General features: G+C 37.4%; 1 protein-coding gene across 1 annotated transcript in view; it reads left to right on the forward strand.

The window, feature by feature from the left end:
• The window catches only part of DNAH7 (dynein axonemal heavy chain 7), a 243777-nt gene that overhangs the window by 220049 nt on the left and 4468 nt on the right, over positions 1-19260 (forward strand). Inside the window, exons 58-62 of the mRNA XM_060105782.1 lie at positions 2137-2322; positions 3976-4113; positions 9075-9305; positions 11942-12094; positions 13531-13708. Coding sequence (XP_059961765.1) covers positions 2137-2322; positions 3976-4113; positions 9075-9305; positions 11942-12094; positions 13531-13708 — 886 coding nt within the window. The remainder of the gene's footprint in view (positions 1-2136; positions 2323-3975; positions 4114-9074; positions 9306-11941; positions 12095-13530; positions 13709-19260) is intronic.

Genomic DNA, 19260 nt, shown 5'->3' on the forward strand with positions numbered 1-19260 from the left:
ATTCACTGCCTTCACTTCCAGTTCTACCAAGTAACAAGTCTCTTAATTCCCAAGCCTGAATTCAATACATTCCTTCTGTCTAATCACTACCACCTATTCTTCCCAAGTGCTATTGTTTTCTACTGAAGAGATTCCTCTAAGTGGGATCACTGAGATGTAGGGTATATATGCTTTAACTTTTAGCAGATAACTGCCAGAAGGGCATTTATAGCACAAAAATGGTGAAAAAATCCTAAAGTAAAAAGATTGCAATATTTTAGTAGAAAACATTTTAAAACATTGCTATATTAAAATACCATAAACAAACATCATAAAAATAAAAGACAAGTGAAAATTGGAGAAAATACCTAAAATTTTTCTGACAAACTGATTTGGTATCTTTTTAAAGAGCTTTTAATAATAATAAAAAAAAAACATTCATAAGAGGAAAACACATAAAAGAATAAAGTAGATAATTTAACAATAAGAAATACAAGCAGTGAATAAACGTTTTTTAAATGTCAATATCAAAAATAAATAAGTAAGTAAAATAAAATTATGATATGTAATGTCCAGCATGGTGACTATAGTTAATACTATATTGCATATTTGAAAGTGGCTAAAGAAAACAGATCTTGAAAGTTCTCAACACAAAAAAATATTGTGATTACGGTGATGGATGTTAAATAGACTTACTGTGGTGATCATTTCACAGTATATACAAATATCAAATCATTATTTGTACCCCTGAAACTAATATAATATGTCAATTATATCCCAAAAAATTAAATTAAAAACAATTTTATTGTTTAATTATCATTTTTTTTCCTAAATGATAATACTCAGTTTTGTTGTGAGCAGTGAGAGAATTCTCTATATTACTGGTGGCTGTGTAAGTATTTATGCTTAGGATAAATAAAATCACAATGTGAAAAATCAATTCTTTTGCATTCATAAACACTTAGAAATTCTATGTACTAAAGAATATAATAAAAAGGCAAACCTACAGGAAAAATATTTCAAAAAATTTGATAAAGGTAGATTTATAAAAGAGCTTATACAAATAAAACTATTAAAACTTTAATTGAGGGCTTCCCTGGTGGCGCAGGGAACAAGAGAGGCTGCGATAGTGAGAGGCCTGCGCACCGCGATGAAGAGTGGCCCCCGCTTGCCACAACTAGAGAAAGCCCTTGCGCAGAAACGAAGACCCAACACAGCCAAAAATAAATAAATAAATATTTAAAAAAAAAAACTTTAATTGAAAAAAATAGGTAGGAGGCTAGTTCACAGAAGAACAAATGTTATTAAACATATGAAAAGATCATAAATTTCATTAGTATTCTAGAAAATGCAAATTAATGCAATATTAATTACCTTTGGTCAATCAAATTAGCAAAGATTTTAAAACTGATTCCTACAATTACTACAGCCTTCAGGAAAGCAGTTTGGTGACATTAGTCAATTGCTTTTTATAAACTTCTTTCCTTTGACAGTGTAATTTCCCTTTCAGGAATCTAGACTAAAGAATCATTAGCAATTTTAAGGGATGTATGTTTAATGAAACAATATAACAAAGTAGAAAATTAGGAGCAACTGAAATCTTCAATATTAGAAGATAGTTATTAAAAACTATTTTCAAAGAGTATTTCGTGAAACAGTAAAAGATATCTCATAATATGAGATTTGGTGAAAAATTATATGCAAAATTGTATATATAGTATGATTCCAATTGTCAAAACATACAGATATAAAGAGGTGGTGAAGGAAATGAACACTGATTATCTCAGAATTATATTGGATTGGTTTTGAATGTCATTCAACAGTGCAGGATTTTCAAGGATGGGATTATGGTCTAACTAATTTTGCATCAGGCGTATAGTAGGTGGTCCATTAATGTTGGTTGAATAGAGGTGAGTTCACAAGTTAATAGAGGATTTCTATTCTTTGCACTGACCTAATGGAAATGACAAATCACAGAAAGAGAGAGAGACCCTGGGGAAAATTACAACAAATTAGCCGGGAAGTATATAAAGGGAAATTGTGTTCATGCAAACTTTCCGTAACTGTTTAAATAACATGAGCAAACAAGAAACACGATCCTGTATAATGTGCCACTGCTAAGTCTTGACTGGTTGAGCGACTTGACCTCTACTCTAGGAACTGCCCTACGACGCCCTGCAGTACATGACGGGTGAGTGCAATTACGGCGGCCGCGTGACTGACGACTGGGACCGGCGCACGCTGCGCAGCATCTTAAACAAATTCTTCAACGTGGAATTAGTTCAGAATCCACACTATAAATTCGACTCCAGTGGCATCTATTTTGTGCCTCCTTCTGGTGATGTAAGTACATATGCTCTTCAAGAAAACTAAGAGCAGTAAAATGTGGAATTCCTCTGATATAGAAAAAGGTGAATTTTTTTTTTGAAAGAAGCCTTGTTTTTTGTTAACCATTGTGTGTACTTTCTTCAGTCCTATAGGGACAGAGCAAATCCCATGCAAAGACGGAGTTAGTGGTTTCCTATTTGCTGTAATGTGAGGACTATCAGAAATGTTCCTCACCCAAGAATGGCTTCCTCAGTGACCAGAAATCCTATTATTGTGAATTCAGTGCTTTGGGAAAAAAGGCATGGTCCCGAATTAAAATGGAAATACACATGAGAAGGGGTTACAAAATAGTATTAACAATAATAGTTAACATTCAGATCATGCTTATTTACAAAGCAGTTACATGTAATTATCTCACTGGAGCATCTAATTAACATTTGAGTTATTATTCTTTCTTTCCCTTTTACAAGTGAGAAAGTAAGTTCACTAAAGTTAAATGACTTTCCCAAGATCCCACAGGTAGAAAGGGACAGAGCATCACACCTGCTTCACAAGACCAAGGTTCTCTTCTGCTACTTTTTCCAGTCCTGTCTAGTAGAAGATGTGGTATCTATCTGCCTTCAGATTATCACACAGTAGACTTCTAGGGACTGCCAGCACAATTAAATTGGTTCTCATTTTATTCCCAGAAGTCAAAAGGGCACATATTGAAAGTTAAAAACACAGCCACAGGGAACAGAGGCACATACCATGATCCCATCATCCACTAGGATGGATTCTAGCTGAGGGCAGACACTAACAGAGATGAAGAGAAAAATCAGTCCCAGAGCCCAGGTCACTGACTGGGTGGGGCAAGTCAACACAGAGAGTCATGGTAACAAGATCTCCAGTGATGATTTGGTAAGTGAGAAGATGGCCAAAGATGAAGTCAGGTTATGTAACATGACCCATGTCGAAAAACCACCAATGATGACCAGTCTCCCCGCTACCGTACGTGTATTGGGTTGGCCAAAAAGTTCGTTCGGAATTTTCTGTAATGTCTTATGAACAGACTTTTTGACCAACCCAATATATGAATGTTTGCATATGATTATATGAGCATCAGGAAAAGTATGGAATTTTGATAGAAATTCACATAAATAAACTATAAAACGTGTCTGCATATATATATAAAAAGATTTACCATATTAATGGTGGTTATCTCATGATAAAATCTCAGATGATTTTCACTTTTCTGAATTACGTGGATTTATCACAATAAGAGTAAACAGAAAAATCAGACTAAAGCAGAGAAAAAATTATTGTGATAAACTAAGAACAGTCATCAGCAAATGCAGCACAGAAAGATTCCTCTGGAAGAATTTCTAAATGAAGCAGCCAGGATATTCCTCTCTCCATTTTCAGATCCATTCCAATTGAATGGGACTTTTTTTTCTCTCTCTAAATGTGTCCATATCTTTTTTTTTTTTTTTTTTAACACTTTGGCCCAGGTTGAAAGAAAATGAAAGCATTCCGTGTCCAGGCTCACAGGCTCATCCACTCAGTAACTTGAGTATTAAAAATTATCTCTTTTCAGCGAGCAAGCTCTACAGGATAATTAGATTTCTGTAATTCTAACCTGATTTCCTGATTTCTAACCTCCTGATTCCTTGTTACTCATCTTTGCAGCACAAAAGCTACATCGAATACACAAAGACACTGCCACTGACCCCAGCTCCGGAAATCTTTGGGATGAATGCCAATGCAGATATCACTAAAGATCAGTCAGAAACTCAACTGCTGTTTGATAACATTCTTCTCACACAGGTGTGTGATCTGTGCAGGAACTGGCTTCTGAGGCTGGAAAGGATGCTCCCCAAGCAGCATGAGACAACACGGTAGAGGCCCAGGCACAGAATTCCATCTCTTCAAGTGGAGAACCACTTTAAGGAAAAGAAAAAAAATACGTAACTTAAAAATGGGTTTAAACAAAGTAAACGAATGTGTGGGTTTTGTTTTCATCAGTCTTTTGATTTGGGAAGAATCTTTGAGTATCATTCTGCTTCCAAGAGTTCTTTGAATAATATTCTTTCAGTATCTCTGAGTATACTTTGATATCATTCTGCTGCTATGAGTTCCATTTTGCCTTTCTTGCTTAAATCATGCCCTAATACATTATCCCTTTTTACTTCCTTTAAAGTGGAAGAAGAATTTCAAAGATACCTGGAAGCAGTTTAACGCCAGAATCCATCTAGAATTCTGCCTATTTTATTTTCCCTCTTACTAGTTCAACATTTTTAAATGACTTATCTTTATCAAATATTCTAGAACATTTAACCTAGTTTACATAGGATAGTTTCTTTCACATCAATATTTTATCAGATTACATAATATTTAAGGAATATAATAGTAAGTACAAAATAAATTAAAAGGTTTAGGAAAACCTTTGACTCTTAGACATGCAGCTCCACTGGTGAGAGCATAAATGTAAGGGCATGTCGGAGAATGACCTTCCAAGGCATCAGATTTTAGCATGCCCTGGGCACGAGTCAGTACATTTGAATGAAAGATATTTAATCTTGCTTGTCTATTTAGAGATCTTCCCTTGTATTGTTCTCCCATTAGAAGATATGCTTGTTTGTTTTTTTTTATTTTTGAAAGCAAATTAGTCCAAATGGTGAGTTCCCTTAGTGACTGAATGAAATTTTAGTAAGTTCAGGATGTTTATTCAGTTAAGCAAATTATCACCCAAACTGATCTCGAACTGGTCTTTTTTATTTTTATGGAATCTCAGATTAATACTAATAATAGTTAATAATTTTATAGTGCTTACTGTATGGGAGCACTGTTCTGAATGCTTTATGTATAACAGTGTAATGCTTATGACAGTCCTATGAAGTGAGGGTGCTAATTATTCCCATTTTACAGCTAAAAGACTCAGACACAGAAAGATTAAGTCATTTACTCAAGGTCAGCTAGTACAATTTCAAACCAGCACTCAAAGCCAAGCAGTCTGACTCCCACTAGTTTGGCTCCAGAATTTGTGTTCTGAACCACTATGTGATATTTTTTCTAGATTCTAAAAATGGAATAGGACATAGAAGGCAGATAACCAGAGATGCTGGGTTGGGAGTGGGGGGCGGGAAGCTAAAAGAACCAGATTAGGAGGATGAAATATTGTGCTGTCACTGATGGAAGAGTTCATGGAACTTCTAGCTCTGGTCTACTGTAAGATGACATTTACTCATAAGGCAGAAAGGACAAAGATTATTTTTTATGTCCATTTTACATGTTAATACCATTAAAATCAGTTATTGCCTGAGCATGAAAGCATATATACAGACATGAATAAATAGATTGTTAGGAACATCAGTGCCTGTAGTACACAACAGTCTGACAGCAGGAGATTTATAGTGTCTTTTGGCTTTATTTAAACCTGATGGGTTGTGCCACATGAAGCAGTGGGCTTATTCCAACAGAAAATGACTCAGAGCCAAACAATAAGTTTAAATACACTTGGGGTATCTTCTCAGTATGTAATTAAACAACCTCTTTCAATATCCTCCAACTCAGATTGGCAAGTACAGTTATAGTAATGGGTAAGCATGAGTTCAGTGATTCTACATCGGGATTAACCACAATTCAGAGGCAATGAGATAGACCAGGACTGCAGGTTGGAGAGCAAGGTCACGATGACAAGACCTTTACATTGTGTATTTAACCAAACTATCTTTTGAAATGACAGGAGCCAGTATGGGAGCTGAGAATGTTACTTCTGCAGAGCTCTTTTGCTTATGCTTAACTGCCAGACTCTCTTTAAAAAAAAAAAAAAAATTCTTTATTGGAGTATAATTGCTTTACAATGGTGTGTTAGTTTCTGCTTTATAACAAAGTGAATCAGCTATACATATACATATATCCCCATATCTCCTCCCTCTTGCATCTCCCTCCCTCCCACCCTCTCTATCCCACCCCTCTAGGTGGTCACAAAGCACCATGCTGATCTCCCTGTGTTATGTGGCTGCTTCCCACTAGCTATCTATTTTACATTTGGTAGTGTATATATGTCCATGCCACTCTCTCACTTCGTCCCAGTTTACCCTTCCCCCTCCCTGTGTCCTCAAGTCCATTCTCTATGTCTGCATCTTTATTCCTTTCCTGCCCCTAGGTTCTTCAGAACCATTTTTCTTTTAGATTCCATATATATGTGTTAGCATACGGTATTTGTTTTTCTCTTTCTGACTTACTTCACTATGTATGACAGACTCTAGGTCCATCCACCTCACTACAAATAACTCAATTTCGTTTCTTTTTATGGCAGAGTAATATTCCATTATATATGTGTGCCACATCTTTATCCATTCATCTGTTGGACACTTAGGTTGCTTCCATGTCCTGGCTATTGTAAATAGAGCTGCAATGAACATTGTGGTACATGACTCTTTGAATTATGGTTTTCTCAGGGTATATGCCCAATAGTGGGATTCCTAGGTCATATGGTAGCTCTAATTTTAGTTTTTTAAGGAACCTCCATACTGTTCTCCATAGTGGCTGCACCAGTTTACATTCCCAGCAACAGTACAAGAGGTTTCCCTTTTCTCCACACCCTTTCCAGCATTTATTGTTTGTAGATTTTTTGATGATGGCCATTCTGACTGGTGTGAGGTGATACCTCATTGTAGTTTTGATTTACATTTCTCTAATGATTAGTGATGTTGAGCATCCTTTCATGTGTTTGTTGCCAACCTGTATATCTTCTTTCTTTTTTTTTTAAACATCTTTATTGCAGTATAATTGCTTTACAGTTGTGTGTTAGTTTCTTCTTTATATGTATATCTTCTTTGGAGAAATGTCTGTTTAGGTCTTCTGCCCATTTTTGGATTGGGTTGTTTGTTTTTTGGATATTGAGATGCATGAACTGCTTGTACATTTTGGAGATGAATCCTTTGTCAGTTGCTTCATTTGCAAATCTTTTCTCCCATTCTGAGGGTTGTCTTTTTGTCTTGTTTATGGTTTCCTTTGTTGTGCAAAAGCTTTTAAGTTTCATTAGGTCCCATTTATTTTTGTTTTTATTTCCATTTCTCCAGGAGGTGGATCACAAAGGATCTTGCTGTGATTTATGTCATAGAGTGTTCTGCCTATGTTTTCCTCTGAGAGTTTTATAGTGTGCCAGACTCTCTTTTGAATAAGAAAATTGTTTCAACCTAAAATATTGTGAAACTAGAAATGGAAAGGCTAAATTCCATGATGTCTCCTTGAAAATGGATCCCATTTATCTTTATTTGTTTAATAAAAGGGAAATGACCATTAGATTTCAAACGGTGTTTGTGAAAACTCTAAGGAAAAGTAGTAAAAGGGAAAAAAACTAAGTTATATAATTACAAATAAATAACACCCTTTTGCTCTTAATTCTCAATATCAGTTGGATATTACTTTTAAAACAAACCCCCCCAATTATGTGATTTTGGTGTGTGAGAAATAAGTATAGGAATGTTTGTGATACTAAATTATTTTTCTTACATTTTTGAAGGGCTATAGGGCTAAGATTTTTTTTTTTGGAGTTTTTTGGTGGAGGCACAGCTCTTGTTAGAAAATAGGAATGGTTGAGTTTATAGTATATTGTATGCACATCAAAATACAAATAGAAATCAGCATATGATTCTTTAAATGCAATGGAAATAGATATTTCACTAGTTTTGGCCAAATGTTCATTACTTTCTTTGTTCTCTGTAATTTGTTTTATATACTTAGTTGTAAACCTAATGTTTTGGGATCATGATAAAGGATTACTATATTGGCATATCCCTTTTTTTGCTAGCATGTAATTAACACTTACCAACATTTAATTTTTTTATTGCACAACTTCATAGGAATGTGTTAGGTAGCATTAAAAATCTCAGTAGAAACTTAAGTAGAAGTAACAGTCAATATTTATAGAATAGAGCCTATATAGACACTAGAAAATATAAAATCTGAAATAAGACTAAACACAATTTCCACGGACTGGAAAAGTATGAGATATATTCATTTATATTCTAATAGTGCTTGTTCTCTCTCAACACACACACACACACACACACACACACACACACACATTCATTTATTCTGAGGATTTAAAGGGTTTTCCCAGAAAATATAGATTCATTTACATGGTGTCACTATAAACATAAAAAATAAAAATTGAAATGAAATTCCCCTTCCTTGCTTCCAGTGTGGATCCCTAAGTATGTCTTGTCGCCATAACTCTTCCAACTGCTTAGAGGAGATGAGCTTATTTTCTTTGTCTTCTTGGTTCAAGGAAAAAAAACTCTATCTCTGCTTTTGGCAACCACTAGGCACTAGAGTTATTACTTTCTAACTAACAATAACTAGAGTTACTGCTTTCTCAAAGCAAAACCAGATTTCGTCCTCCTGGGCTTTGATGCCCGTCATCACTTGACCACCACCACCCCCAACATGGACGCTTTTTCTCCCTCTGTCTGTATCATCTGCTCTTCCCCTGACCCCCGGGCAGCACAGTGTGCAGCTTGTTTGCTTCCTCCAGACCCTCTTTTGCCTCTGAACATTGTACATGGCCTTCTACCTTCTAACAGTTGCTTTTCTCCTGAAACTCCATTCCCATGCCTGTTATCATCACTTCAATAAATCTCGTGGGGAGAAGAATCGAGGTTAAAATAGCAAAGTATCAATAGTACTCATTCTTATAAAATTTACTTTAGGAGTTTTCCTATCCAGCAATTCTTAGACTTTTATGAGGATTTCTGATTCATAGTTTGGATTCTTTCCAGTCTCGTTCAGCAGAGGCTGGTGCAAAATCATCGGATGAAGTAGTACATGAGGTCGCTGGTGACATCTTGGGTAAACTTCCAAACAACTTTGATGTTGAGTCTGCAATGAGGAGATACCCAACCACTTACACTCAGAGCATGAACACGGTGCTTGTCCAAGAGATGGGACGGTTCAATAAGTTGCTGCAGACCATAAGAGAATCATGCATTAACATCCAGAAAGCAATCAAGGTAAGAGGAAGTACAGCAAGGAAAAATCATTGAATAAACATATCATTCATTTACTCAGCAAATATTTATTGGGCACAGATTCTGTGAAAGCACTGTTGGTTCCAGAGACAGAAAAAAAAAATCCCTGCCCTTAAAAAGTGTATCGAATTCTGGGGCTGACAGTTAATAAATGTGTAAATGAGTATAGAATGTGGTACATATAGCGATCGTTTGTTGGATGGAATATATGCTAAGAAGGCATAAAATGTTAAGGAGTAAGACAAAGCTTCTGCTCTCATAGAGCTTACTTCTTAGGGAGACAAACGATTAAAAAATGAACAAATAAATTTATTTTTTTCAGTCATTAGTAAGTTCAGTGGAAAAAAATAAAATGGGATAAGGATGTAGAGAATGATGGGTGGGAAACTCAGTCATTTGGGATCAGGCCGCTCTGAAGAGAGAGGCCTGATGGGAGGGACAAGCCATGGAACGTTTGGGCAGAGGGTCCAGCCAGCACGAAGGCCCTGAGAAAACCAGCTTGACATGGTCCAGGAGCACGGTAGGGAAGGCTGGCTTGTCTAGAGTAAAGTGAGCACGAGGGAAATGGTAGGACAGAGAGAGGAAGGCACGGGCTTCATGATGGCCTTGTTGGCCAAGGTTAGAATCTTCAATATTATCCTAAAGTGTAAAGGTAAAGGGAGGCCTTCAGAGGTTTTCAAGTGATGAAATGAAATGATCTATTTTACAGTTTTAAAGTTTGCTCTGACCACTGCAGAAAGGATTGTAGGGAAACAAGAGCACAGGCAAAACCCAATTATGAGATTGTAATAGTCCAGCTGAATTGGTTTCTTGTAGCAGTGGAGGTGGAGAAGATGGTTGGATATGAGTTATTATAGAGAGAGGAGTCTGCCCGGCTGGCTGTGGTATAATCTGGCTGGGCTGTTTGGCTAAGAAGTATTCAGTGTCTTGTGTTTCTCTTTAACCTGGTCCTCCCTGTATCCTTCCTGGAAGATGAAGGCCTGGCTTTCCGCATTCTGGGAGATAAAAGGGGAAACAGGCCTCAGGGAGCTCAGCAACCAATACACATGAATTCACTTAATTCCTGATCTCAGTATGGGAATTCTGACCCCACCTGAGCCTGGCATCCCCTCCACTGTAGGGATGTCTTCATTTTCCTTTCCAGGTTTCATTCAAGGTGGATAAGTTACAGTTTTGTGGGAGAAGACCCAGGAATCTGTTTTTTAAGCCAGATTTCAACAGTCTTCATTTAGCACCACCCTCCTCTCCTCCCTTTCAGCTAGGGCCATCAGTTCCAAATATTGATATTTTGAGTATCCTAGTGTATATCTAGTTGATTCTTAACTTTCCCATCTGCCAGTTTCTCCTGACTACTAAGTCAACTACCAACAGTCCACATGCTTTCTAGCTCCCAATATTGCCTTGCCTTTTCCTATTTTTCCTGCACTTGTAGGCTTTTTTTTTTTTTTTTTTTTTTAGCCATGCTGTGTGGCATGCAGGAACTTAGTCCCCTGACCAGGGATCGAACCCACGCCCCCTGCAGTGGAAGTGCGGAGTCTTAACCACTGGACGGCCAAGCAAGTCCCTAGGCTTGTGCTTCTAACAAATAAATTCCTTTACTGTTGTTTCAGGGTTTGGAGAATGAGGCAAATGAAATGTGGGTGTTTAATCCATTAAATTTTCTCTAAAATCTTTTCCATATGTTAGTTGGAATTATATTGTCAACTATGAAGAAAACAGAAATGATGATGGCAACTGGCCCAATTGAAGGATCAAATAAAATTTTCAAGGGCCTCAAAGTGTTACCATCTCTTAGGATCTTCAATTTTATTCTAAAGTGTAAAGGTAAAGGGAAGACTTCAGAGGGTTTTAAGCAATGAAATGAAATGATCTATTTTACATTTCAAAATGGGATAAGATCAATTAGACTTCATAGTTGCAATCCAGGATTTCTTAACCTTTCAAGGCACTTTGTATCATTTTCCTCATTTTATATTTATCACTATCCTTTTAAGAAAGCAGGACAGAGATATATTCGTTGTCCATTTAATAGACAAGTAGACTAAGTCAAAGTTAGGCTGTGATTTAGTAGCTAGTGAGAGCGAAGTGTTGAGATCTTCAGGGGTGGAAAAAACAGGTAAAGGGGGTCAAAAGATTTCAGTTACAAAATAAATAAGTCATGGAGATGTAATGTACAGCTTGGTGACTATAGTTAATAATAGTGTATTGCACATTTGAAAGTTGCTAAGGGAGTAGATCTTAAAAGTTCTCATCACACACACAAAATGCTGTAACTGTGTATGGTGATGGATGTTAACTAGATTTACTGTGATGATCACTTCACAATATATTCAAATATTTAATCATTATGTCATACATCTAAAACTAATGTTGTATGTCAATTATATTTCAATAAAAGAAATTTTCCATTAAAGTTTGATTAAATTACAATTGTTAATATTTTTCTAAGGAATAATTCAAAGACTACACAACTTGTGAGCACAAGAAAGTATCTTTTCTTTTTCTTTTTTTGCTCTATGGCTCAACCTTAACTAATCATAGTTGTAAACAAATACAATTATAAAATTATTCATAATCTAGAATACAGTTGTGTTAAACGATGGTTAAATGCATTTCAGGGGCTTGTAGTGATGTCTACAGATCTTGAGGAATTGGTTAGCAGCATTCTGAATGTCAAAATTCCAGGAATGTGGATGGGTAAATCATACCCAAGCCTCAAACCACTTGGGAGCTATGTGAATGACTTCCTTGCAAGACTAAAGTTTTTGCAGGTGAGTTCATCCAAATGCTCATATATTAAGTTTCTTCTGATTTCATTTTCTTCATCAGGATGCCTAACATAATAAGTATTACTCTCTAGTTTTTCTGTACATCCCAGGCACAAATGACCACTATCCAATATTGCATATAGTTTGTGTAACTGTTACATGGAATTGTCAAAATACTAACATTGGAAGTAGAATCTCTGAAAGCTTCTTTAGGAGCAGGTGTTTGTGTTCAGTGAAGTTAGACATTCAAGCCAAGGACTTTTGAAGAGAGAAAAGGACTGGCTATGTTGATATTTCCATTAAATATTTAGTTTTAAAAGAGATTCCTACAGCACAGCATCTTAGAAAGTCAGACAAGCTACTAGTAAGGAGAATTATTTCTTCCTTGTCCAGCACCCCTCCAGGTCATGAAATCACTAGGTTGCTGTTTCAGTCCAAGTCAGTAATAACCTCAAAGGATAATTGTCTTGGAAATGTAGAGTGGGCAGAAGCCTACCTCCTAATTATCTGGCAATATTGGTGCTTAACTATGTTATTATTAACTATTATATTTCTTAGAAGTATTGATTAATTTCCTAGGTACTCTACATAATACATTAAAAATTGCCTGTGAGGAAATTTCTCCAGGGATAAAATGACAAAATACCCCTTCCATAATATAGGCCTTCTTTGATACTAGACTTGGTACTGAAGGATTAAGACTGTTCTTGAAAAGTGAAGACTCTACCTTGGATTCTTATAGGGGAAAGTTCTTCAAATTCACTTCTTCAGACTGACTTCTATAATTTACTATTAGAGTCAGTAACTCAACTACTTGTTATAATATATGATATGAACAGAATATCCAGGTATCTTGATATTTATAAAGATCTTAAGCTCTCACTACCCTGTATCTTCTGGAAGTTCCTTGTATAATATTATGTCTTCATATGTTAGAGTCACTGTATTTTGGTGAAGTAGAAGGGAAAACTTCTAAAGGAATATTCTACCAGGTACTAATAACCAGAGAGGAAAAAATAGTGAAAAAAACATTATCGTCTGACCAGACCTTGTAGGGAGATCTTCTTTTATTCAATTAAACAACATGATGTAGCGTGCAATAATGTATATTAGAAACTCACTATTGTATGGAGCTTTTCTGAAGGAATCATTGGGCATGTATAAAACAGACATTTGTATCTGCATTCACGCACATTATGATTCATATCATTGCATGAGCTGGTGCAATGGATACGACATTGAAGTCAGAACGAATGTTGAATATGCTGCTTATTTTTCAAACTTTGATAGTATGACTTTTTATTCCTCAAAGTGTTAGCTTATTTATTAGTTTACCTAGAAGATAATAGGCAGAGTGTTTGTGGCAAATTGTATTAAGCCATGTTGCATTCAAAGTTGAAAGACCCTGTTGTCAGGACACTTGTGCTTTGACACCACAGCAATGGTACGAGGTTGGCCCTCCTCCAGTGTTCTGGCTTTCTGGCTTCTTCTTCACACAAGCCTTCCTGACTGGTGCCCAGCAGAACTATGCCAGGAAATACACCATCCCTATTGATCTTCTTGGGTTTGACTATGAAGTGATGGAAGACAAAGAATACAAGCATGCTCCGGAAGATGGTAAGTGCAGCAATGGGATGAGTTGGCTTATATTTCAACACTGAACAAAAATGTAACATTCTTGCTCACTTTACCCAGCTGTTAAAAATTTAATCATCATGTATGTAACTTACCCTCAGATGGTTAAGGAAAAAAAAATTTGTGAAGAGACAGAGTGAGCAAGAGTAAGAAAATAAATGGGGATGAAATTAATCTGAGTAAGGAGTATATGTCCTTTGCATTGTTTGAGTTTTACAAAATTGTGTAATTTTGAAGTTATTTCTAAAAAAAAGTTAGGTAGAAAGGAATCATCAAATTAACAATCCATGGGATAATCAACCACAGTCTTATGGTGACCTTGGGGAATTAAGGCAGCACAACATTAAAAAGAAGGATCTCTTGGTCCCTCGAAGAGCACACCTTTGCAGACTCCTAAAATATGCGTTCTTTCCTGTTATATACGTCCTTCCAAAATTTAATACAGTTAATAGCTAATATGAGCATACGTTCTGTGATTGAAACATTGTGAGGAAATTTATTTTTTTCTTTTTTTTATAAATTTATTTATTTTTTAAATTTATTTTTGGCTGCGTTGGGTCTTCGTTGCTGCACGCGGGCTTTCTCTAGTTGCGGCGAGTGGGGGCTATTGTTTCTTGCGGTGCGTGGGCTTCTCATTGCGGTGGCTTCTCTTGTTGCAGAGCACAGGCTCTAGGCGTGTGGGCTTCAGTAGTTGTGTCATGTGGGCTCAGTAGTTGTGGCTCACAGGTTCTAGAGCGCAGGCTCAGTAGTTGTGGTGCATGGGCTTAGTTGCTCTGTGGCATGTGGGATCTTCCCAGACCAGGGCTTGAACCGCCCCCTGCATTGGCAGGCGGATTCTCAACCACTGCGCCACCAGGGAAACCTGATATTTATTTTCTTAATCAATTGTCTTTTTAATACTCAGTGGCCACCCTAATATTTTATTTCAAATTTAATGGAAGGGGCCACTACCTTTCAAAAGTATTATTTTTAAAATACTATCAATTCCTAATTTTACCAGAGTGGTGTTGTCTTTAAATGACCATTTCTAAATGACCATTAATGTGCCCTGCTTTTACTAATGTGTCAAAGATAATCCTGCTTCCTTATTCATCACTGAATGGTGAATTCACTGGCTCACTCTATTAGACACTGGGGAATATCAACAGTGAATACTGTAGACAGGATCTTGACCCTCAACTAATCTGTACTCTGCTGGAAGGTACTAACAAGTAGATGTGTCATCACAACAGTGTGTGTTATCCTATTACTATGCTGGGTGGTTTTACTTTACCTTGACTGTCAGAAATCTCAAGGAGGGTCATAACACTATGAAGCAGTCCTACTACTGTTCCCTGGAAGAGTTGCTTTCCCACTTTCAAAGCAACCACGTATGCCTTCTTTGTCCTGCCCTTTGCCCCCGCATCTCCCCTCATCCTTCATTGAAAAAATAAGCAGCCATCAGAATAGGGCTTTTAGCACAACCAAATCCATAAACCTGTTGACTGCTGCACCCTCTGGTAGTTCAGATCCACTGCATAGTCCAGATCTCACTTTTTTCCTCCTGCCAAGGGTTTTTATCCTTCAGTTGTACCCTCTGTTTCTAGCATCAGCAGTTATCTCTCTCACTACTGGATAATTCCTACCAGCATGCAACCAGAATGTCTCATCTTACAACAAATCAACAAATGCCACTTGTCTAAACATCCGTATCCCCTCAGCTGCTGTCCCATAATCTCTGCTCCCCTTTGCAGCACAATTCTCGTGCCGTCTCCAGCTTCTCACTCCCTCTTTCCTTTCTACCTTTCATCCTCTCCAGTCAACTGATGCTCTTCAGAATTACTAATGACTTCCATGTTGACAAATCCCATGAATTCTCTTCTGTCTTCATCTTAACTTAGCAATTTTTACCAGTTGACAACTTCTTCTTTCTAGAGACATTCTTCTCACTTTGTTTCTAAGTCATCACCCTCTCCTGATTTTCCCTTACTGGATACATTCATGCTTTTTGCTAGCTATTCCTCCTCTAAATGTTGGATTTCCCAAGGACCCCAATTGCATTTCTCTTTTCTAATTGCATCCTCTCCCCAAGTGACCTCATACTTTTTGTGTCTTTAAATATTACTTCCTGGATTATATCTTCCAGATTTGAATGCCCAGTGTAGATCTTTCCTCTAAAATCCAGACTTCTGTATCCAACTGCCTTCCTGACATCTCCACTTCTGCTTTCTCCTGGATATGTAAAACTTATAATGAATTGCGACAAATGGCACCACTGCCCAGCCAGAAACCCATGGATTCTTCGTTCTTCTGCTCCCTCACATACTCACATCACATGCAGTTGCTCATCTACAATCCTCCTGCCACCTCCATTTTTTTTTTCTTTTTTTTCTTTTTTTTTTGCAGTACGCGGGCCTCTCACTGTTGTGGCCTCTCCCGTGGTGGAGCACAGGCTCCGGACGCGCAGGCTCAGCGGCCATGGCTCACAGGCCCAGCCGCTCTGCGGCATGTGGGATCTTCCCGGACCGGGGCACGAACCCGTGTCCCCTGCATCGGCAGGCGGACTCTCAACCACTGTGCCACCAGGGAAGCCCAAGGAAAGTTTTCTTGAAGAGCTGTGGCTGATTCTTAAGTATTTAAATCAGATGGAATAATTTTTTCCCTATATTTTCCTCATATCATTATGATAAAAGGCAGAAGATGGCATTTGAATTGAAGTCTGAGTAGTATATGTTGCCCATCAAAGATATGTTTTTGAACTCAGTTAAAAGACAGAAGTTAGGGCTTCCCTGGTGGTGCAGTGGTTGAGAGTCCGCCTGCCAATTCAGGGGACATGGGTTCGTGCCCCAGCCCGGGAAGATCCCACATGCCGCGGAGCTGCTGGGCCCGTGAGCCATGACCGCTGAGCCTGCGTGTCCAGAGCCTGTGCTCCGCCACGGGAGAGGCCACAACAGTGAGAGGCCTGTGTACCAGAAAAAAAAAAAAAAGATATTAAGTTAAAAAAACATTACCTGAAGTTTATAAACTAGTTAATATCTAAGATTAAACTCTTGAATTTCCAATTGTTATATATAAACTCAGATGTTGTACAAGGTAGATGGTATTTCTGTTTACACTGATTTACTAATTTAACCCACAACTGCTCTTATTAAAGATCCAAATTTATTAAAATCCAAAATTATCTTGAAAACAGTGGAGCAGGTATAAAGCACAACTTATTTAAAGATCAATAAAGACCATTTAGTGTTCCAAGATCCCATAGTAAAGAGTAGCCATCAGTTAAATAAACCAGTTTACTGAATACCAAAGAATCAGCCCAGGTTTGATTTACAGTAGCTGATAGAGATTCACTAAATCATGAATTTTTTATTTTTTTTATTTTTTTATTTTTTTTATTTTTTTCCGGTAGGTGGGCCTCTCATTGTTGTGGCCTCTCCCGTTGCGGAGCACAGGCTCCGGATGCGCAGGCTCAGCGGCCATGGCTCACGGGCCCAGCCGCTCCATGGCATGTGGGATCTTCCCGGACCGGGGCATGAACCCGTGTCCCCTGCATCGGCAGGCGGACTCTCAACCACCGCGCCACCAGGGAAGCCCTAAATCATGAATTTTATTAATTTTATTCACACACACACACAAACATTTTCCCCCCAATACAGATATCCACAGCTTAGCCTTTTTGTCATTCTAGCTTTTTCCTTCATGCTTAGCAAACTACCAGAAAGAAAAGGAGATTCTATGGAATGATTTGGAGCAATGGAATTTTTCCCAAGGAACAATTTCTCATGGGACCCTAAGGGAAGGAACAAAGATCCGACCTGAGAACAACTGGGGCTAGAAACACAGTTTCTTTCTTTCTCACCTCTACCAGCTCACAGTCTGTCTCCTCACACAAACTTCAGGATGTGCCTGGTTCTGGGGCTCATAAAGAATTCAACCTCATTTACCTAATGTTAAATTAAACATCACGGGAAAAGCTACTTTTTTAAAATTTTTGTTTCATATTGGAGTATAGTTGATTAACAATGTTGTGTTAGTTTTGGGTGTACCGCAAAGTTGATTCAGTTATACATATACATGTATCTATTCTTTCTCAAATTCTTTTCCCATTTAGGTTATTACAGAGTATTGAGCAGAGTTCCCTGTGCTGTACAGTAGGTCCTTGTTGGTTATACACTTTAAATATAGCAGTGTGTACACGTCATTCCCAAACTCTCAGTCTATCCCTCCTCCCCCACCCTTCCCCACCAGTAACCATAAGTTCATTCTCTTAAGTCTGTGAGACTGTTTCTGTTTTGTAAATAAGTTCATTTGTATCATTTTTAAATAGATTTCACGTATAAGTGATATCATACGATATTTGTCTGACTTACTTCACTTAGAATGATAATCTCCAGCTCCATACATGTTGCTGCAAATGGCATTATTTCATTCTTTTTAGTGGTTCAGTAATATTCTAGTGTTTATATGTACCACATTCATCTGTTGATGGACATTTAGGTTGCTTCCATGTCTTGGCTTTTGTAAACAGTGCTGCAGTGAACATTGGGGTGCATGTATACTTTCAAACCATGTTTTTCTCTGGATATATGCCTAGGAGTGCGATTGCTGGACCATATGGTAGCTCTATTTTTAGTTTTTTAAGTAACCTCCATAGTGTTCTCCATAGTGGCTGTATCAATTTACATTCCCACCAACAGTGCAGGAGGGTTCCTTTTTCTCCACACCCTCTCCAGCACTTATTGTTTGTAGATTTTTTGATGATGGTCATTCTGACTGGTGTGAGGTGATATCTCATTGTAGTTTTGATTTGCATTTCTCTAATAATTAGCAATGTTGAATATTTTTTCATGTGCCTCTTGGCTATCTGTATGCCTTCTTTGGAGAAATGTCTATTTAGGTCTTCTGCCCATTTTTTGATTGGGTTGTTTGTTTTTATGATATTGAGTTGCATGAGCTCTTTGTAAATTTTGGAGACTAATCCTTTGTCAATCACATTGTTTGCAAATATTTTCTCCCATTCTGTGGGTTGTCTTTTTGTTTTATGGTTTCCTTTGCTGTGCAAAACTTTTGAATTTAATTAGGTCCCATTGGTTTATTTTTGTTTTTATTTCCATTACTCTGGGAGACAAATTGAAAAAGATCTTGCTGTGATTTATGTCAGAGAGTGTTCTGCCTATGTTTTCCACTAAGAGTTTTATAGCATCTGGTATTACATTTAGATCTTTAATCGTGAGTTTATTGTTGTATATGGTATTAAAGTGTTCTAATTTCATTTTTCACATGTAGCTGTCCAGTTTTCCCAGCAGCACTTATTGAAGAGACTGTCTTTTCTCCATTGTATAATCTTGCCTCCTTTATCGTAGATTGACCATAGGTGCATGAGTTTATTTCTGGGCTTTCTATCCTGTTCCATTGATCTATTTGTTTTTGTTTCAGTACCACACTGTTTTGATGCCTGTAGCTTTGTAGTACAGTCTGAGCCAGGGAGCCTGATTCCTCCAGCTCTGTTTTTCTTTCTCAAGATTGCTTTAGTTATTCCGGGTCTTTTGTGGGGT

The sequence above is a fragment of the Mesoplodon densirostris genome, chromosome 8 (genome assembly GCF_025265405.1).
Source record: "Mesoplodon densirostris isolate mMesDen1 chromosome 8, mMesDen1 primary haplotype, whole genome shotgun sequence".
NCBI classification, from domain to species: domain Eukaryota; kingdom Metazoa; phylum Chordata; class Mammalia; order Artiodactyla; family Ziphiidae; genus Mesoplodon; species Mesoplodon densirostris.